This window comes from Aplysia californica, unplaced genomic scaffold (assembly GCF_000002075.1).
Source record: "Aplysia californica isolate F4 #8 unplaced genomic scaffold, AplCal3.0 scaffold00424, whole genome shotgun sequence".
NCBI lineage: Eukaryota > Metazoa > Mollusca > Gastropoda > Aplysiida > Aplysiidae > Aplysia > Aplysia californica.
This window is the reverse complement of record NW_004797694.1, coordinates 247,638-269,334: the sequence shown is the minus strand read 5'-3', so window position 1 is coordinate 269,334 and position 21,697 is coordinate 247,638. Positions and strand designations below refer to the sequence as shown.

The 21,697-nt window shown below is 40.5% G+C and overlaps 1 protein-coding gene across 2 annotated transcripts; it reads right to left on the bottom strand.

Moving 5' to 3' along the window:
* Positions 1-1,687: 1,687 nt before the first annotated feature.
* LOC101847279 (protein inscuteable homolog) lies at positions 1,688-21,444 on the bottom strand. Of its 2 annotated transcripts, XM_005104539.3 has the most exons (15): positions 21,023-21,443; positions 18,967-19,238; positions 18,257-18,341; positions 17,436-17,590; positions 15,883-15,946; positions 14,710-14,833; positions 14,239-14,291; positions 13,410-13,518; positions 11,540-11,653; positions 10,473-10,598; positions 8,875-9,046; positions 6,000-6,175; positions 5,230-5,455; positions 4,311-4,387; positions 1,688-3,624 (listed from the first exon to the last, which is right to left on the bottom strand). In XM_005104539.3, exons 3-15 carry the CDS (start codon positions 18,301-18,303, stop codon positions 3,493-3,495), a joined length of 1,575 nt encoding a protein of 524 aa, XP_005104596.1. In that variant the 5' UTR covers positions 18,304-18,341; positions 18,967-19,238; positions 21,023-21,443; the 3' UTR covers positions 1,688-3,492. The 2 variants fall into 2 exon arrangements, with proteins under 2 accessions (XP_005104596.1, XP_035827262.1); XM_035971369.1 differs by lacking the exon at positions 11,540-11,653 and having other exon boundaries at positions 21,023-21,444.
* Between the last annotated feature and the right edge of the window lie 253 nt (positions 21,445-21,697).

The window sequence follows — 21,697 nt, the reverse complement described above, 5'->3', positions numbered from 1 at the left end:
GGGTGGGGGGAGAAAAGAAACGACCCAGATTCATATCCTGAACACAGCATTCCTGAACTAGGGTTGTCTGATATGTATCTATGGTCCTCGGCTAAATCCTACCACAGATAAGCATAAGATCACGATTTTTAGTCGCTAAAATCACCACACAGTGCAGGGGGGGGGGCTTAACCCTCGGTACACCATGGACTTTCCAGGGGCGGTGGCCAACACTTCAGTAAATGTCACAACCTACTGAGGTTCACAACATTGTGGGCACAGTACTATCAAATATTATGTGACATAGAATATAAACGTACTAGAGGCAGAATCCATATAAAAATTTCTACGACTATCAGATTGCATTCAAAAGGACCAAACGACATCACTTAGACAAAGTAGGAGACAACTGTCACACACAACATAAAACGAAAAATTGGAATTTCAAAATATATCCCTCACCCTTCGACTTTGAGTCCTCACCCTCAGAGCTCCCAGGAGCCATGCGCCAGGGCTGCCTTGGGGACAATCTTACACATACACCACTACATACTAAGGCGCCCATTCAGTGTGTCGGACAGTACTGCCATAAGCTGACAAAACAAGCCTTTTTTTCTTCACAGCAGTTTCAAGAAAAAGAGGGGGCGGCGTTTGTCAGCGTAGCCATTTCAAAATAGAATGATTCCGAAATTTGAAATCTAATCTATTAAAAAAATAGTCAGAGTTTCACTTTGAATTTTTTCACACAAGTAGGATAACTGATCGGGCTTTCGATTTATGTCAAATTTTGGCGCCAAAATGAAAACGCGTTTTGTCAGCAGATGGCAGAGTAAAAGTAGCGTGTGCCGAGGCTTGCACTCGGGTTCACAGGATATTAAAAAAACATTCTCGAGTGAAAACAAAACATCAATCGTTGAACCACATTTGATTTTGATTGTCTTAGCCGAAGAGCACCATACCTCCATTGCCATATACATACACCTCAATGATCATATGTTGCACTCCATCACTTTGAACCATCCAACCAACAACAACACCTCACTAGCAAGACAACTAAGACAACTTCATTGACATAAATTAACATGACATTTAAGATAATCGAGATACACCTCACAGCACAACAACGTTGCCCACAAATCCACAGCATCACGAGCGAGGACGGTCAACACAAGTTCCCTCTAAAAGTGGAACCAACCCACAGACATTATATTCAACGAAAAAGCACCAAAGAAACCGTACTGAGGGTGAAGTGAAGTGAGCACACAGCAGAAAAAAAATATGAAAAAAACAAAAAAAAACCCCTTCTGTGTTGTGAGGAGCTCAACAAAACACATACGAGTTGTTGTAGGCAAACGCTCCATCAACCTTTCAATAAGTACACGTGAAGTAACAGTAACCTAGAAAAATAACAGTTTCATCGACGGAAGGATCCCATGACTTCCCAACAACCTAATGAAGGCTACCAAACTAATTGTAGAGCCTTGTACACTCAAAGACAATAGTTCTTTTAGTTTTCTATAAATCTGCATGTTTTTTTACAGCAAGTATTGATATTGCCTAAATGAAATAATAATAATAATAATAATAATAATAATAACAATAAAAATAATAATAATAATAATAATAACAATACAGTGGGTGGGGGAGAGACATGTATTTGTACATGTGTTTTTTTGCTTTTTTTCGTTCCTGTTGAGAACAATTCTTCTTTTTTCCTTGACTCTGTATTTCTCAGTTATTATATACGTTCAATTATTCAATATGCATCATCTTTCAATAGGATATCCTTCTAGTGTGTCAGTGAAAAAAGAAAAATGCAAAACTTTAACATTTTTAGATTGATTTTGAATTTGGAGAACTACATTTTTTTTCCATTAAAAAAAAATGTTTCCATAAGCAAAAAATATAATGTCTTGAATTAAAATAAACCGATTTGACAGTAGCCAATGTTCAGGAAAGGGGATGGATGGTGGTAGAATGAGGATAACAGCAGGATCAACAGGCACTCAAGATGTGTCCAAATAATCCAAATGGCAATTGTTTGTGTAGTTGGCACCCAAAGGCTGAAAAGGATAAAACAAACTTGGGTTGTTCTGTTCCTAACAATGAGGATGATCTGCCTATTCCACTGGCATGCTGGGTTTTTGGTGGGTTTTTTTTTTTTAAGTAGGGGTGATTTTTGGTGGATTGACTCGTGGACAGACTGAGTTGACCGTTTCATTGTATATTCCTCTAAGCTGGCGCTCAGGAAGACATGCACAGTGGCAGCTTGTGAAGTGCTCAAACATTATCACTCACACAATTTCCCTTCTCGAACCCCCTTTTCTTTAACTCTTTATCTCCATGGGGGGGGGGGGGGTAAACCCACTATGCTGAGGCCCGCTTTTGGTGCTTAATTTGAAAATGACCAAAACGTCGCTAAATTGGTCATTAAATCAAAACAAGTGAACCTATTTCGATAGTACTTCATCTAAAGAAAGAAATCCCAATAAAAGAGACCTGTTCTTGGCAATTGGTGAAAACTAATTTGATGTCGAAGTCGTCGTAAAGGAATGTGCCCGAGCCGCTGTCAGCTGCTCACCGGCACAGCAATTCCGACTGCGAGCCACTTGGAGCGGCTCGCTGGAGATGAAGAGTAAACCCGCACGCGGCTGGTAAAACTGATCAAATTCGTGTTTGCTACTTTCCCCCATAGATGCGAAACTTCCCACATAACCGAACTGGGGATCAAACCAACAATCTTACTACTGTAAATAATCTAACATCCTAACGACTAGATCGTGATGCCCAAACAGGAAAAAAATTGAAAGCACACAAGCAACTGCGCCTGAATACTAAGGGAACTTCATTCAATGTGTCTTAAGTGTCAATACAACCCTCTAGGCATTGACGGTGACGTCATTGGTCCGACAAAAGAATGCCCCATGGACGTCGGAACCGATACATCAGTCGATTAACCCGTTCACAACAGCTCCCGTATATGCACATGTACTTATACATCCAACATCACAAGCCAAGAGGCAGTACTCTCATAGTGCATCCACAGACGTGACTTGGCTCATAACACTGAATGTAGAGTAACCAAAATTCTACCCGCTCAAAAACAAAGATCCAGTGTAGCTAGAAGCCTCGTTAAGGGTCACTAAATTATCAAACAAGTCAAGAAAACTGGGCAAATATCTTATCATTAAATAAATGCTCACATTCATGTTCAGATAGACAGTATCAACTACAAAACAGACTACTTCAGCCTTTTCCATGACCCAGTCCCAGGATGTCATCTTTCCACAGACCAGCCCCACAAAAAAATGGTTCAAGTAATCAAGACTATACTCCATATCCTCCGATTCTACATGACCCATGAGCCTGGTCAAGTTCTGGTTCACCTGCTCAATTCCAAACCAGTTTAAGTCCCTACACAAGCATTACACAACAATTTGTGAGAATATACCCCAAAAAATTAATAAAATAACCCCCCTAAAAAAAACCCATTATTGTTGGCACATGAGAGCGTCAGACAAAGTTCTCGTCGGTGTGTGAACACATGAGGAAGGAGTCCATGAGCTGTGGCAGAACCAGCTGCTGGTAGTCCAGGCTGGAGATTCCCTCGCGGCCGTACAGGGCACACACTTTTCTCAGGGCAGCCTGGGGAGGGGGGGGGGGGGGGGGGGGGGGGGGGGGGATGTGTAGGAAGGGGGATGTGGGGGGGGAGGAGGGGAAGGGAATGTAGGGGGGGGAGAGCACAAAGAACAGAATGAAGGAGAAGTTTATTTATATAAGCAAAATGACTGAACAGTAACCAGTCACATATCAACATACACATATACAGTCAAAGCTGTCCAATGGCGCTCATATGACCTTATGCACTTGCGAGCGCCGTAAAACCCTCTACTATAAAAAAAAGTTTTTAAAAAGCTGTCCAAGACAATCATCCATTGTCAAGGAGAAAAGTAATCATCTTAGACAGGTAGTCCTCTTGGACAGTGTCAGTACAGTATGGGGAAAGGGGGAGGGGAAGGGCCTCGGGGAGCTGGTCTCTTGCACAGGTGATTGTCTTGGACAGTTGGTCATTTGAACTGGACTAACATTACTCACTGTACTAATCTAACCACTAAACAAACTGATGGCTATGTAGGAAATATTATCCTAGGCCGCGCAGAAAAATTTCCTTCTGTTAACTGTAAAAGTTTCATATTTTTATGTTAAATAGCCATGGCCCATAGCAAAATCCAAATGACAAAATCTGAAAAAAGTACAAACAGGACATCCATGCCCCCGCCTACGTTTCCTATGAATGTCTCATCACAAAACAAGACCAGCATGTTACTTACCAAACAAGCCACTAAAACTGCATCGCTGTTGTTCCTGGCCTCAGCCTCCCGACACAACTCCACGAACCTTGGAATGCCTGAGAAAGGTGTGTGAAATATTCATTGTTAGCATACACTCTCACGTTTGTTTGTTTGTTTGAGTAAGGAGAAGCACATCGACACAATAACGGTCCTTTAGTTCTGGGGATAAAGTAAGACAGACAGAGAAAAACGATAGAGGGAAAGTAAAGGACCCACCAGTGGCGCCCTACAACCACTCGCATATACACTCTCACAAACATTTAAGACACAGAGACATGGAGAACAGGAAACTAAAAATGACAGGTTCAGAACTGACAGCTGCACAATTGTGTCATTCCCTGTTTTTCAAACACTTCATTCTTACACATCACTTTGTAAATCTGGATTTTCAGAGATCAGAGGTGTGCAAATAAATGAGAAGCACATGACCACGGAGTAAAATATAAAAAAATAATCAGTAACATTTTTTTTCTGTAGTTTCACAGCTCTGCCAAGAGGCCCCCCCCCCCCCCCCCCCGTCTTACTGAAATGGGCTAGGATACTTTAAAAAAACCTTTTAGTATTGACCAAAAAAGAGAAAATGACACAAAAAAATAACCTACATCTAAAATGCTCACGCCGCCACTCATACTCTTCGTTACTTGTTTCTTTTCAAACTGTACAAATAATATTAAATTCCTAACAGACTCTAGAACTGCACAAGCTCAATTTGTATAAGACGTTATCGATTTCTCCGTTCAAAAATCAAATCAAGCAGAAAGACCAAAAAAAAAGGAGTAAGAAGAAATATAAAGCTGAAGCAAAAGATTCTATTTCAAACTGAACTCCATGCAAGGCGTGTTCGAATCTTGAAAGAACTCTTTTGACCTCATCATATATTTGTAGCTAATTTCCGTACCTTTTTGCCGAATGACCTTGTACGTTTGTCTGGTATCCTGACACAAGCGCATCAGAGCAATGGCGGCCTTCTGCTGGACCCGCTCACAGGCCGACCGCTCGGCCGTGCTGGACACCAGCGAGGGCTTTTGGTGGAGGAAGGTGACCAAGAGGTCAAGGCCACCACAACACCGGACACTCTCTTGACACGTAGGAATGGCTGCCATGTTAGCTAATATAGTAGCCACCTTGAAAATGGGGTGAAAAAGAAAAAAAGAAAACAACACATCTTTTACTTACCTCTAAGGAAAATTAAGACTACAACGACAATTTCTATATTATAATGCATGCATAAACTTAGCGTCACATAATATCAAACAGCAGACCCCAACAAGTAACTTCACAAACACATCATTCCTGGTCACCACAGGGCAACACCTGTCTCTGTGCCAAGTCTACTGTGTCCCCTCCTCAAGAACACACCCCAAGAGCAACATGCAATCAAGTGACATGCTGCAAGGTATAGGAGGAACAATACAATTTTCTTGAACCCCTGAAATTGGAAATTCCCAAACACCCCCAAAATCTATTTCCCTTTTTAAAAGGTGCATTTATCTCCCAGACTAAATGTTGTATGTACAGTGATAAAAATGAGGGAGTTATTCATCGATAAAATATATGCTGGAAATAAGCGTCACTTGGGTTGGAAGGAAGTAAAGGTTGAATCTCCACATGATTGTCAATTGTGGCGAGTGAGTAATTCATCGTATTACGACATTACAATCCACTCACTTGGTCTTTGGCAAACAAGGACTTGGCTTTGCGGCACATGCAAGCTTTCACCAACAGCTGGGGTGCCTTCAGCTCCTGCAACATGGTGCACGCCGAGGAGTCGATGAAAGTGATGTTGGCCATTGCTGCCGCTGACAAAAGGAATGTTTCATGGCCGTCTGTTCTCTCGCACAAATCTAAAACAAGATAAAACGAACATTTGTTTGCACATAAAAAGCATAAACTTTGAGAAATGAGAAGCACTTCAACATGAAAACAGTCGTTCAGTGCATGAAAAATACAAGACGGACAGACAGACAGAACCAGAGGGATAGATGAAGTATGAACTACAGTAGTAGCCCTCCCACTATCTGCAAAACCTAAACACACAGAGAATTAGTCATGGGGGGGAAAGAAAAAACCACAAAAGATAAAATTAAACCGGACCTTCCACAACAGAATTATACAAGTTTAACTGAGCAATAAAAAGGTCCTAAGAGGTTTAAAGAAAAAAAGAAAAAAAGAAAAAAAACCCAGCAATATAAAAAAACCCCCGAAAATTTCAGGGGGCAACACATACCACAGACACATTCAACAAAACAGTATCAAAAACAGATGAAAATAGTTAATTGAGGGAATCATTCTAGAATTCATGTGATCACCAAGTCGTAGTGTACTGCCAGTTCTGTGGCATGCTCGACTTTTGTACACAGTTTTCCTTGAAAGACGTAATCTCAGACGTTCATGGTTTGTGACTGCCATGGTCAATACGATTGTTGGTGAGCTGACTCTGCCTGAATTACAACCCAATTTGAAGCTCAAAGACACATTTGGTGCAAATGTCGTTTTTTTTCATTATCACTCGATATATTTGGATTTGCAAGACTTGATACAAGAGGAATTCCAAGCAACCTTTTCAGACAAAAAAATAAAACCTAACCGAATTTCAGACTTGCAAGATTTGTGACTGCTACCATAGATCATGATATCATGTATGAATAGTATAAGGTTTTACGGCGCTCGCAACTGCTAAGGTCATATGAGCGCGCGAAACACAAGTTGTTCACCTTTGCAAAAGTTCACTTCACGACTGGTTAACTAATTTACTTTAAAATGCTAAAAAGTTAAAATATTTAAATTCGGTGTAAATACATTTGTGGTTTAAAACAACTCTTTTAAGTAACAATAAAAATTTTTAATAATATCAAATTCACTCTACAACTCGTCATAAAGGCCAATGGCCTTTATAAAATTTTAAATTCTGCTGGGAACAACGACGGAAAAAATATCCTGCAATTTCTTGCATTTATAATATTTCCTTCGGATCTCTCCAAAGTCTAGACATTCTGTTAAAATGTGTCTAATGGTAAAATCTGTGTTGCATCTGACACAGAACGGCTTCTCATCTCCCTGTAGGAGATATTTGTGGGTCAGGGCCGTGTGTCCGATGCGCAATCGAGTAAAAATGACTTCGTCTCTTCTGGAGAGGTCCGAAGGATTTCGCTGTTTTAGTTTGGGTTTTATTTCGTATAGTTTATTATTTTTCTGGTTTTCCCAGTGGCTCTCCCACAGACTGGAGGAGTACTTTTTGACTTTATTTCTAAAGTCAGTCTGTGGGAGAGTGTTTGTCGTTGATCCCAGCAGAAGGGATGAAGCTTTCTTCGCCAGTTCGTCTACCTGCTCGTTTCCTCGGATGCCCACATGGCTGGGTATCCATGCGAACATGATGTTTTTTCCTGTTTCGGATAGTGTATGAATTTTCTGTTGTAGCCCAACTATTTTTGGGTGTAAGAGTGTGTAGTTTGTGAGTGAGGTGATGCAAGACAGAGAGTCAGAAAGGATAAGGAAAGATTTGTTAGGAGAATTTTCTACAGAGTCCAGTGCCATGTCAATGGCAGTGGCCTCCGCAGTGAAAATGGAGGCTTCAGGATGGAGTCTCCTCTGGTGTGTATTGTTGGGAGATAGGGCTGCGGCGCCCACTTCATTGTCTTTTTTGGAGCCATCCGTGAAGATGAGCTCCGCACCGGGGTATTTATCTATTAGTTTTTTGTATTCTGCTTTAAAAGTTTTGGTGTTTGTGCTTTCTTTGTTGTGTGTGGTCAGCTGTAAATCTACTTTTGCCTTGGTGAGGTGCCACGGAGGGAGGTTGGGGAAAAGAATTTGTTGGATGTCTTGTTTGGAAAAGTGTAAGTTTTTGAGGTCCTCAAAGATTCTGAGGCCGAAAGGTTTGATGAGTTTTTCGTTGTTTTGGAATCTGTTTATGGTTTCTGGATTTGTTTGAAAAATGCTGTTGTGCGCTGGATTTTCCGGTGTTGAGCTCTGTTTAACTGCGTATTGTAGTGAGAGTTGTGTGCGTCTGAGTGAGAGTGGTGGTATGTTGGCCTCGGCCTGGAGGCTCTCCACCGGAGAAGTGCGGAAAGCCCCCAGAGCGAGACGGAGTCCTCGGTTTTGTATTGGATCTAGTATTTTTATCATGATATCATGGATCATAACACTTCAATAAATAGACAGATGGAAGTGGAGGTCCATGATCGCCCACGCCAGTCGGCAAGGCACCGGATGATGATGACCATAGATTACACTGCTTGCAAAGGATGGGAACAACAGACAGTTTGACAAATGTTTTCCCATCGACCTCATAGTCTTTTATAGAGACAGTTTATAATGATCACTCTATGACAGGCATATACTTACTTTACTTCTCCTATCCAGCGGCCATCTGGGTACTAAGCCCTTCAGCCTGTTGATATGACAAAGAATTTCAGGGTATTTATCAGCTGTGTTTTGTCGCTGTATAAAGTATTTACGATATCTCGGGAGGCAGATAGGTAGGTGCTACGCAGGTCGCTAAGTGCACGGTAGGATGACGGGCACATACTGCCAGCGGTTGTCATACCTAACAGAGCGGTGAGCACAACCTGCAGGCAGTCTGCCAGGTGGCACAGCTGGTGGTTCTGGTCCAGCACCGGGGACGTGATCTGAGCGATGACCCCGGCCGCCTCGCCCTGCACCGACTCGGGCACCGCCATGTCCATCAGAATGTCCAGCAGGAGGTCAATGCCGTGCTCCTGGAGGAGGAGACAGTTTATAAATAGAGAACAGTGCATCAACGAGAGGAAGAGAGAGTTTGTTAGTGGAGAACAGTGCACCAACGAGAGGAAGAGACGGTTTGTTAGTGGAGAACAGAGCACCAACGAGAGGAAGAGACAGTTTGTAAGTAGAGAACAGTGCATCAACGTGAGGAAGAGACAGTTTGTAAGTAGAGAACAGTGCATCAACGTGAGGAAGAGACAGTTTGTAAGTAGAGAACAGTGCATCAACGAGAGGAAGAGACAGTTTGTTAGTGGAGAACAGTGCATCAACGTGAGGAAGAGACAGTTCGTTAGTGGAGAACAGTGCATCAACATGGCCACAGTCAATGTCATGCTCATGGAGGAGGAGACAATGTATCAACGTCAAGAGACAGTTTATAAATTAAGAGAAGAGCATAAACGTGGCAACAGTGAAAGCTGAGTTCCTGGAGGAAGAGACAGTTTGTTAGTAGAGAACATAGCATCAACGTGAGGAAGAGACAGTTCGTTAGTAGTGAACAGTGCATCAATGTGAGAAAGAGACAGTTCGTTAGTAGAGAACAGTGCATCAACGAGAGGAAGAGACAGTTTGTTAGTAGAGAACAGTGCATCAACGAGAGGAAGAGACAGTTTGTTAGTAGTGAACAGTGCATCAACGTGACTGCAGTCAATGTCATGTTCCTGGACAAACAGTTTATAAACAGAGTATAGTGCATCAAAGTTGCAACAGTCAAAGCCGTATTCCTGGGGGAAGAGACAGTTAGTAGAGAACAGTGCATCAACATGACAACTGTCAATGTCATGTTGCGACCTCAGTGCCTTTTTGTCGTATCTCCATTTTTTCAAACAGTGAAAATGTGACTTAAATGGAGATACGACAAGAAGTCAATGAAGTCGTGATGTTTCCGGACAAACAGTTTATAAAAAAAGAGAGGAGCATCAACGTGGCAACTGCATAAAGTCATATGAGCGCCAAGGGGTGGATGTCAACAGAGAAGTCCTTACAGGGAATCAGGCTTACTCTGCTCACCTCTCTAGCTTCAACAGCACAAAGTCTGCTTCGACAAACAAGGCACCCCAGAAATAGCGGGTCACAAGAGAGTGACAAACATACAAAAGAAGTACAGCAAAATGACAATAGTGAGGATAAGGAAAGAAAAAGCAGGAGTTCCCCCAAAGTTGATCGGGGCACAACATGAGCATGACATTGATAAATCAGCCCATTTACAATTCTACTGTGCATAAGAACATGTTAATATCCCCCCTTTGGGAATGGCCTAAAGACACTTCAGTCAGCAGCACCGCTCCTGGAGGTCGCCTGATTTCACCACGCTGCCCCACATATACATTTACAAGAAGGAACTGTGTATCTCTAATACAGCAGATGATTTGTCATCCCCACACAGCACAGTGACTCTCCCACCTTCTCCAGCTCAGTGACACACTCCGGGGCGCAGCAGATGGTGGCCAGGCCCCTCAGAGCTTTGGAGCGGGTGAAGGCCACGTTCTCCCGACGACACACGTCTGCCAGGCTTCTCACAGCTCCTTCCTGGCAAACACAAGAAGAAATCCGTGAGAGAGAACAAAGTACTTCAAAACATCGTCGCCTCAAAACTATTTTGTCCAAAGTGCCCTCTTTACTTAAGTACACTTTGGACAAATAGTTCTGAGGTGATGACATGTCTGCATAGTTTCTACTTACACAAAAGAATCCAGTCCATGTTCATAATTATAACAACACATCTAAAATACATGCTGAGCCTTCAAAAACACCGAATCAAATAAGAATGAACATTAAAACACATGTAACTGAATTGACATGTTATACAAAGATCAACATGGCATTCTCAAAGAAATATAAACGTTCCTCGAAATAATTATCAACTAATACGTCGTTTAAGTTGTATATTGTTTATTCTCATTCCTGTCTTGAGAACTTTCATAAGCTGAAACGGTAAAATACTTCTGTCTCTGACTCCATGACACTTAGTTCACATCATAATTTTTTGTTTTTCCTTCCTAAAATTTTTTCACAAAACGCCATCATCCTCTTGTACTTGTAATGGAAAAAAAAGCATGCTCCTCATATCTGAGAAACACAGAAAACGGTGAGCATTCCTGTGACCTTTCACCCCACAAAACAATAGCATAACACCTACCATCCGAGCAAACACCACAATTGAAGACAACAGGGGAAGAATGACGGTAGTCACAAACTGGAAATCGTGAGTGAACCAACTCGTTGACTCATAACTGTATTTCTGCTGAACTGTTGGTTGATTATTGTTGTTAGATTTCCCATTCAACAACACTTAACAATAGACCACCAGTCAAACAAATATAAAGTTATGAGTCCACAAGCTTCTAAAAAGGACACCCTCACAATTTCCAGTTTGTGACTACTGTCCTTTTCCCCCTGAGCTCTTCAATTATGATCCCAGCGTAGTAAGTATCAGAGCAGAAGCAAAGAGAGCTCATTGAGCGACCTACCCGCGCCAGCATGTAGCACATGTGCTCTCCCTCCAGGCCCAGCGTGATGATGTTGTTGATGACCACGTGCAGGGAGGACACACTCGTGCACGCCTCCATCATGCTCACAATTTGCTGCCACAGGAACAAGAAACCACAGAAATCAACATGTGGACCACAGGGGTCACCTCTTTAAACGAGGAAGATAACATGGAAAGCTCTAACACAAACAAATCACAAATGTAACATTCAGTGCATCAAACGAAAATTCAGAAATTTCTTCATAAGACTGCGGTGGAACCTGTTTCGACAGCCACCAGTCCATGACAATCACCTGGACAAATGACTACTTCCTACTCCCCCCTTGCGTTTTAAAATTTTATAAAGACACTGTCCAAGACATCCACCTGTCTAAGACAATCATTTTTCTCCTCGACAACGGCGACGAGACCAGGACTGGAACCAAAGCACACTAGCACAATGTCGTTTATATACACCCCTCACTTCTGAGCCCAGGCCCAGAAATATGCCTTCATTGTTGAGGTTTTCAACAAAAGTGTAACACAACTGAAAGTTTTACGGGAAAAAATCTATAAACACCTAAATCAACAGAAATATGCACACAGCTTTCAGGGTGTGCCTGGCTTTGAATCATCCCATGCACATGCATACATGATCAGACATGCAAATGAGGAAATTGGCCCATGTCAGCCATTGTAAATTACAGCATTACAAAAAAACTGTGATACATGTTTTAAACAAGAAAGAATGCTACACTTTAACTGTGCTTATTTGTGACATGAGGCAAACAGGAAGATGTGAAGACAATCTGGAACACGAAATACTTCATGCAGATTTGTGGTGCTATTGTGAGGAATCACAAATCAAGCAAAAAGGAACAACCACATTCCACGTTAAGGCCCAAAAAGAACAACGAAACTGAAAGAAGACCAGCAATCTTTGGACAAGTGTACATTAGTTGCAAAGTCCAGGCTATTCCAATCTTCGCCTTTCTCCTCTCTCTTTCTTTGCCTCAAATTGTCTGGGTCTTCAAGTCTTGAAGTCAAAGAAATTTCCACAACCACTTCTTTCAAAGTCATGACTTGCATTTCTACTGCTCAGGGTAAGACACTGTCCAAAGTCACATTTGCGAAGGGTGCTAACAAAATGAGTTACTTCTACTTCTAACAGCTGGGACACTGTGCTATGTTTCCATGCTATGAGAGACAGAGAATAATGGTCATCAATACTTCAGACCAGGCAGGAAGGATAAAAGACGAGGGGAAACAAGCTACTGTTCTCAATACCATGATCCAAGAAAAAACAACTCAAAAATTATACGAGGCAACACAAGCTTCCCTGAGTACAGGGAAATTACCATATTCAATTGCAAAGCTTGTTCAACTTAAAGTATAGAATTTTAATCTAAATTGTATACATTCCCTCATTCCGATATGAGTCAGCCATCTTGATCAAATTTGATTAGTCTTCACCTTAAAATACACCCATTAACCTTGACAGAGAGCTCCTTCAAAGAAATGTCAACATTTTGTGCAACAAAAAGATGTTGGTAAAAGTAAAACATGCTTGACTCAGTGTGTTAATCCAGGGTCACCACAAACAGGGGTCACAGTGCCGCTGCAGCTATGTTTTACAGGGGCAGGAAACAGTGGGCAGTGATCATCATAATGCGTGAAGACATCGGCCCTTCTTTAGTGCAAAGACACCGGTCCTTCTTTAATGCAAAGACACCGGTCATACTTAATTTTACTAAAAACGTCACAACCAACAAGAACAAAATGCTAAAAAGGAGTGCGAAAAGGAAACAATCACACCGATGTCACAGAAAACTAACGAGTGACAAAGACGAACGGTGAGAAGAGACGACTACCTTGACGAGATATCCCAGGGTGGAGTCCACGAGGCGGCTGAAGGACTGACCCAGGAACGTCAGCTGATTCACCAGAGGCACCTTGTGGACTACATTCTTATCAGCAGCGCTGGGGAAAAAACAAACAAACAAAACTTATATCATTTCCTGTGTCTAAATACACTTGTCCATTTTCAGGCCAAGAAATATAAGCAAGAAGCACGACTGTACCTCTCAAAAACGAAATATTCTGTGCTTAGGACAAAAATCTGCCTCTTTCCAAAATATTAAATCTGAAAATGCAACTAATACAGGCAAGTTCTGTTTTATCAGTTTGATAAATCAAATGAGAGGAGAGACTGACTCAGTAGTGACAAAACAAAATATCAAAACACAAAAACAAAAGTAGAGAGAGCAAAATGACAAAATGTTCTAACTGACTAAATATATCATTAGAAAAATGAGCAGTAACACACGACCAGTGGCCTATGAGAACAAACCCCAACCAAAAAATATATATACATTCCGGCACAGATAATATAAAATGAATTCAGAAAACTCGAAATTACAGACAACTCATACAATTTGCCATTCCCCAATTGACATCTCTGCAATTTTCCGTATCGGTTAACTCAAATTATGATATGTCAAACACATTTTTTAGTCCCTAACATGTTAAAGTTAACTGTGTCTCATAAAGTAAATGTATCAAATAATCCAGGAACAGAACAAAATCATTATCTAATTATACAGTGGTAACTACAAAATTATACTGACGAAAAAGGGAAAGCCCTCATGTCATATGGCTAGATTGAAAACGAGAAGAAAGGAGAAGAAGAAGAGGTCTCACCTGGCTGTATGCTGGAGCAGCTTAGCCGACTCTCCCATCACAACCTCTTGTTGCTGGGGACAAAGGGGGAGATTATGGCAGGTTATTTTGGTGTGTACTGTGGTTAGGGGAAAGGGGGGGGGGGGGGGGAGAAAGAGACAGAGATAGAAACAGACAGACAACTAAAATTTTTAGAGCAGCATTCAAATCAGTCAAAGACGATAAGCCCTTCCAAACATTGAACAAGAGTGCAGCATCAACATCATCAAATCAGTGTAGCACACAATTTGCAAGTAAGTTCCAAACTGAGGGGGGACTCAAGTTTACTTTTACCATTTTTCCTCCTTGGCAACAACAACAACAACAACAAAAAAAAAGAAAAGAAAAGAAAAGATTTTTTTTTAAAGAAAAGAAAATTATGAATTCATAAAAATTCAACTATAACAAAGCACATCCTCATCCTCCTACACATGACACGACAATAAGACAAACCTCTTGTATAAACGAAGGCACTTCCGCCACGTGGGAGTTGCACAGCTGGATGAGTTTGCGGATGCTGCAGGTCACACCCATGGTCTCTGTGTTGAGGGTGGACCATTTGTTGTTGTCGAAACACCTGCAACACACACGCAAAGTGACAATTTACAAACAGCTTTTACAAAGTTATACTTAACTTACACAAGCTTGATAGACAACTTGAATGATTTTTTTTTGGTGAGATTTTTAAGGCACCAGCAACACAATTAGGTCATATAAGTGCTGAAGATTAGAGGTGTTACAAGGGAGTAACAAACAAAAAAAAGGAAGGAGGGGAGATAAAGATGTAACTCATTTGTATATATTTTTTATTTACAAGGAACTGATACAAAATAGCTCTTAAAAAGATGTACTTGACTTGCCAAGACTTGATGTACAACTCATAAAAAGTCTAAAAAGATTACAAGAACAGGGAGTTTACCACAATAATAGACAAATAGAAGAGAAACCAAAAAAAACAAGATCATTTAAGTTTAGTACCAAAGATTGGACTTGCTACGAGAGCAGAGTAACACACAAAGAAAAGAAGGAGGGATGAAAACAATAGATGTTTGACAAGAAGGAAGGAGTAAGCTACACCAGAGCACCCACCAACCATTCATCCACAGAGGATAGAACACACTTGGGTGAAACGAACGCACAAAAAGAACCAGCAGATGACACCTGAGCACCCACCAAACATCCACTGTCGTATAGATACAACACACATAGAGAAGTCTCAACCTAATCTTATCCCAAAATGCACACCAAAGCTAATAACAGCGAAACAGACCACATAGGGAAAAACAATTGACCATTAAAGATTCAAGATATTTTATATCTCAGGCACAAGTCGGCTGCACATGTAAAATGGGATCGGAAGACACAAATGAAAAACTCATTTCTTTTATTGTTTGTGTAAGTTTTACAGCATTTGTAACACAATAATGTCATATATAAGTCCCAAAGATTAGAAGTGTTACAAGAGAGCAACAAAAAAAACCAAAAAAAAAGGGAAGAGAGATAATGATAATAAATATTTGGTAGGAAAGAAGCAGTAAGCCACACTAGAACACCCACCAACCAAAACTCATCACAAAGCAAAGTCGAATAACAAAAAAGACATAACGTGACTGAAGGAGTACTCACTTGAACAAAGAGTTGAATCCTTCTGTGATTTTGTTCGACTCAAATTTCACACGGTCAATAGCATCTACAGACAAAAAATTATTTTTTTTAAAAATCATCTTACAACAAGATTTTATGGAATCGACTGCACCAGATAAACAGGCAATAGCATTTTTAACCCTTGCAACATCAGATTATTTCATGCCCTCCCTTCCCTCTGTCCCAATACATACTGGAGTCCTTGACTCCTCGGGGCTGGCCAAAACTGAACGTGGTTACAATTCTTTAGCAGACATTTTTAAAAATTCTATATAATATATTGTTTTTCTTTGAGGAAGTTTTAAAAGATAACATGTAGAATTTTTTTTTCAAAGACAACTGGATAGAATACAGAAAAAAAAAATGTGACTGAATTCGGGGAGGGCAGCGCCCTGTGACAGAAATATTTGCAACTGGGTCAGGAGGACGAGAACAGATACATGAATGGGGCAGTCAGAGTTAACCTATCCCCTGATTGCTTTCAGTGAGACTATTCCTCCCAGTGTTTACTGTACTGAAATAATGCATCCTTTCTTTGTGTGTGTGGGTGGGGGGGGGTTGTTTCTGCAGAAGCAGCATCTCGTATTTATACAGTCTTTTTAATAAAAAATCAAATATGTAGAACTGAAGTAACAAAGATGTCAATTGAGATGTTACTTCAGTCTGTTACACAAAATGTAGATATATAAACTGGAACAAATGCAATTGCCTTAATATCAAAACAATCCCCGTCTGTGATGTGACAGTGAGACTCTGTCCTACTCACTGCATGCAGGAGAGATGAGTTCAAGCCCAGAGTGGGGGAGTTATTATTTAATATCCCCTTCTGTTTACAGAGAAGACATTTTCCATTCAACTTGAACTGGCTTGACAGACAAGGTTGAAGTATCCCACCACCTAAATCAGCTAAACTGTGCCGATTTGGGGGCGTAAACTTTTAAAACAACAAAAATATAAAAACAAAACAATGAAAACAGCAAACCACCTCTGTTTAACAAGTGAAAGTGAAGAACACAATATATAAGACATTAAAAACTACATCAAGAAAAGAACATGCCTAACAGCCAGAAAGCACAACAATATCAGCCTTGTTTACTCAAATTTTCTTCGCCCCTGAAAATGATGTACAAAGAAAGCTTCCTGGTCATCCAACATGTTAATATGATCATGTTATCGCCTCAAAACTATTTTGTCCAACGTGTATTTAAGTAAAGAGTGCACCTTGGACAAAATGTGAGGTGTGCTGACAAAACAAGTTACTTCTGGGAAACCTAAAATGGAGATGCCCGCCAAAAATTGACACTCGGGTCAGAGTTATAGATTTCCAATTGATGCTATTTTGTTCAAGTCTACCGCTTCTTTTATGATTCCATACATACAAATCGTACAAACTCCACTTGTTAAGTAGAAGTATCAATTTCCATGGGGATAAGATCCGAGAAGTAACTCATTTTATCAGCACACCTCACAAATGGTTCTGAGATGACGATGTGTTAACGTCACCGCACGGGGCACCCACAGCACCAACAGCTCACCTCGAAAAGCCTGAACCTGGAAGGCGGTATTGTCCTGCTCCGCCGAGCCATCTAGAGGTTTCCCTTGCAGAATGCTCATGCACTCCAGCTCTGTCATCCAACGCAACTCTCTCACCCAGGCATTGACGGACGGAAAGTCACCCAGCTCACTAAATCTGCGGTGAGAGGAAAACCAAAGCTGACAATAAACATCAAGAACTGGGACCACATCTGAAGACAAATGATCAACAGCATCAATGTTACAGAGTCAATGAGCGTACGGAATACTCTACAACCTTCCAGAAACTCCGAACAAAGGTAAATGCAACATCACTCTTGAAAAGAACAACTCTAGACTTTTTTTTCCTGAAACAAAGAATCTATTCTGAGTTTGACTTTCACCTAACAGAAACACTCGACCCCTAAAACAGAATGTCTAAATACACATTCTGTGTGAGCCATAACATATTCATATAAAACTTTTTACATAACAAATAAAGTGGCGAAAGACCTTTCAGTTTGTTAGTGTTTGAGCCCTTAATCAGCTGCTTGCACTGCATGCTTCCCGAGAAGCTGAGAATGTTTCTGAGTGTTCTATGGTCTGCTGGGGTAATAATATAGTGTAAAGCACAAAAAGCTTGCCGTTGAGCGGGGTTATGCGCTATTCAAATGCTATAAATATTATTTATTATTACTACGTTATATATACAATACAACAAACAAGAAATGAAAGACAACAAAGTTCACACTTCAGAACCAAACCAAGTAAGGACGATGAATAAACTCAGTACTTCAAGCAATATAAGTGAGAATTTTCAATTGTTACAAAATGTTTTCCTCACCCAGCAGACTCCTTCGTCTTTTTCGGCTCAGTCTTTGCTGCTGCCATAACTGTGTCTTCTTGTCGGGTTGATGGAGGATCTTCACCTGCAAACAGTTCAACAAATTTTCAGTTTTTTTATCTCTACAAAAAGAAAAACAATTACAAAGTCATATTACTGATTACAGATCACCCAAGAGAGAAACTGGTCATGTAAGCAAAAGACAATTGGCAGTACTACTGACATAGTGTCACACGGTATAGAGATTATAGACAAAATTCCTCCCAAAGTCTTAAACTGACCTTCGAAATAATTTTGCTATCTTTTCCTCTGTACTACTCCTCCACTCCGAGGAGGAAACAAGAACTTAAATTACATTCAACTTTTTAAACATTTTCATTGATTTGAAAAAAGCGATATTTCTCCCATGATCAAGTTGACAATCAAACAGAACAAGACTTGACATATTGTTGTATAATTCAGCTACTCAAATGAAGTGGGGCATGAAACTTTGGGGAAGTGAACTTAAGTAGAGACAAAAACTGCATTATTGTATAAAAAGTTTGAGCTTCAGAAAATGATTTTTTCAAAGCTCAAACTCTTTAAACACACTTTTCGTCTTTGCCAAAAAATGCCAACATAAAGACTTGCCAGTGAGGCATATAAAGCCTTTATTTATAGTAAAACTACAGAAAATCAGGAAGAAAAATATTTGGGAAGTGTGAACGTACCTGTCCTTAGTCTAAGGCAGGAAGTCTGACACCAATCAACTGCCCATCGTAAAGGATATCATTTGTCCAAGTTGTTGCACTGACTCAACAGTAGACAACAGTAGAGAGAAGACAGTCGTGTTGTGGGTGTCCAAGTTCTTGCACTGACTCAACAGTAGAGTGAAGACAGTCGTGTGTTGGCCGGAAAACATAACCAGCACAGCTCTTCAGCCAGAATTTAAAACGTCCTTCAATAAATCACAGGAATCAGAGGGAAGTGATCTGTCCTAAACCTGTCGAAAAAAAATTGATGATAAGTAAATTGACAAGAATTTAGAATAGACAGGTCCATACACACATTAGAGGATTCTTAGGTCTTGTAAGAGTTTGACAGTTTTATTATAATCTTTAACATGTAAACCACTGCAAGGGCAACCCAAAACTAATTATAATTTACTCCTCTGAATCTTAAACTGTAGAAGTTCCAGTTCTTAGAACACCCTACTTTGACTTTGAAAAAGCCCTCTTAAACAAAGTGAATTGCAACAAAATGCTCAAGTCCTTTAGCTCAATGTGCATGCATGGTCATTTTCTCTAGCTCTACAACAATTGGAATAAAAAGTAAAAAAAGACACCACAGATTCTATGTCACAGCATTCCAAGTCAAAATTTCAAGTGTGGAACTTCGTAAGCAAAATCATAAAAGATCATGAAAAAAGGCTCATATTTTTTCTCCAATTCCAATATTAAAATAAATAAATAATTAAAATATATGTTGCCACAAAGTTTGTTTACACTTTGCAGCCACACAATCAGCAGGACAAAAAAAACCCATCTGGTCACCCAGCCAGGAGAATGACTGCAACAGACTTCTCGGACCTGGCGCAGAACGGTGCCAGGAGACTGGAACATATAATTTATTTTCACCAGTGCACTATGGCGCCAAGTGACCACAAAGTGTTAAAAAGATAACAAACTACTGACATTAAAATGTCAACATGCGATTAAACGTAGAAGGACGCAAACTATTTTTAGGTAAGGCGGCCATTTTATGTGATGTCAGACAGGAACACCCCTCCGATCATGAGGCTATATGTAAATATATATATAGCCAACGGGATGGCACGACCGGATACCACGCTTAGGTGCGATGTTTTTCCAGGAATACCGGCAATGTAATATGATGCGGTGCTCCGATGATGAATCTCTTTCATACGGTAGATCTAGAGGTAACGTTCAAAGAATGAATTCAATAGCCGCAGTGAACCGGAAAATTAGGAAGCTCAAACCCGTCAATTTCTCAAAGAAAAGGAAATTGTTGACATTCGTACGATGTCAATACTGGAATTATGAAATGTAATATTAACATACCGGAAACACGTCATTCTATGCGGTACCTCCACAGCCTTCTTAAAATAGTCTGTGGGTATCCCAGATGACATCACATTACTAAAATTAGCAGCCAATCAGAAAGATGCTTCTTCTACGTTTAACGGCATGTCAAAATGTCCCCTACAATCAGCAAAAGATTACAAAAGACAAGGGGTTAGCCCTCACACACCAACCCTCACTGACAATGTCTTTTAAATTCTTTTACTTTCCTAATCTACCTTTAGAGACTAGATCTAGGCCTAGTGTCCAACGCTAGATCATCTAGGTGCATTGGTCATGATTGGTGGGCTTGAAGATCAGATTCTGTCAGTTTATTAAAGATGTTCATCAGATTAATAAACAGATTTGTCAAACTGTAAAGACTGCAGGAGACTAAAATCTAAAAGAATCAATACCATTATTCCTGTCAATCTAGATCTAGATTCAAAAACAATACTAGATCTAGATTTCAAGATATCTAGAATCTCTAGATCAAGAATCTATACAACAATCAAACAAGAGAGATCATGATTAAGTATAGTGTCTGAAACTAAAACTAAAAAATCTCGGTCTTCGTCTCCCAAAAAAACCCACTGACACAGCACTGCAATCGAACTGAAAGGTACGATCTGGGAAGCATCTATTTCAGTATGCACAATCCCAGTTTCTCGCAGACGTAAGACAATTTGATTCATTACACATTCACCTTTGAGAAGAACCAAGACGCAAGGTCTAGAATCTAGAGATAAGATCTACACACAATCAATAGAACTTTCAGCTTCGCTCAATCAAAGACTGCTCTGCCTGCGCCCTGCGCTGCTAATAACAGTTTCCAAGATTTCCTTTCTGAAGAGCTCTCTTCATCTCACAGCGCCAGAGGAGGTGTTGAAAGAGAGTTACTTCCCACGTCTTCTGTCACTGCCAATCAGGCCAGCGCACATATTCCACGTCCCCAGATTTTGTTGGGGAGGACGGGTGTCTCTATAGTTCACAAACCTAACTAGGCCTTTGACCCAAGAAGGCCAGCCTAGGCCAAACTGTTTGAATCAAGTTTCCCTTCCAGTTATCACTGGACTGAGCAGAAGCAAAAGAAGTAACACACCCCACAATCGAAGAAACCAATCTCTCGTTTAGAAAAAAGATCTTACTCCCCCGAAAAAGAAAGTACCAGAGATGTAAATGCACATGTATGCAATTGATTGGTTTGTAAAGTTTCCATACAGAAACCTACACATCCCCCCCCCCCCAAAAAATGCTCCTCTATTTTTCTTTCAACACATTTATTCAAACGTGTCTTCTTTCGTGTGAGAGAGAGGGGGGGAGGAGAGAGAGAGCGAAGAGGAGAGAGAGAGGTAGAGAGAGAGAGAGAGAGAGAGAGAGA

What these genes read in the sequence shown, in the direction of transcription:
- LOC101847279 (XM_005104539.3), bottom strand. Translation starts at nt 18,303, where the DNA reads ATGGCAGCAGCAAAGACTGAGCCGAAAAAGACGAAGGAGTCTGCTGG. An exon ending in CCAGGTTCAGGCTTTTCGAG is followed by an intron (nt 15,947 to 17,435) that starts GTGAGCTGTTGG and finishes TTTTGTCTGTAG; the next exon opens with ATGCTATTGACCGTGTGAAA. An exon ending in TGTGCTACATGCTGGCGCGG is followed by an intron (nt 10,599 to 11,539) that starts GTAGGTCGCTCA and finishes TGTGTTTGCCAG; the next exon opens with GAAGGAGCTGTGAGAAGCCT.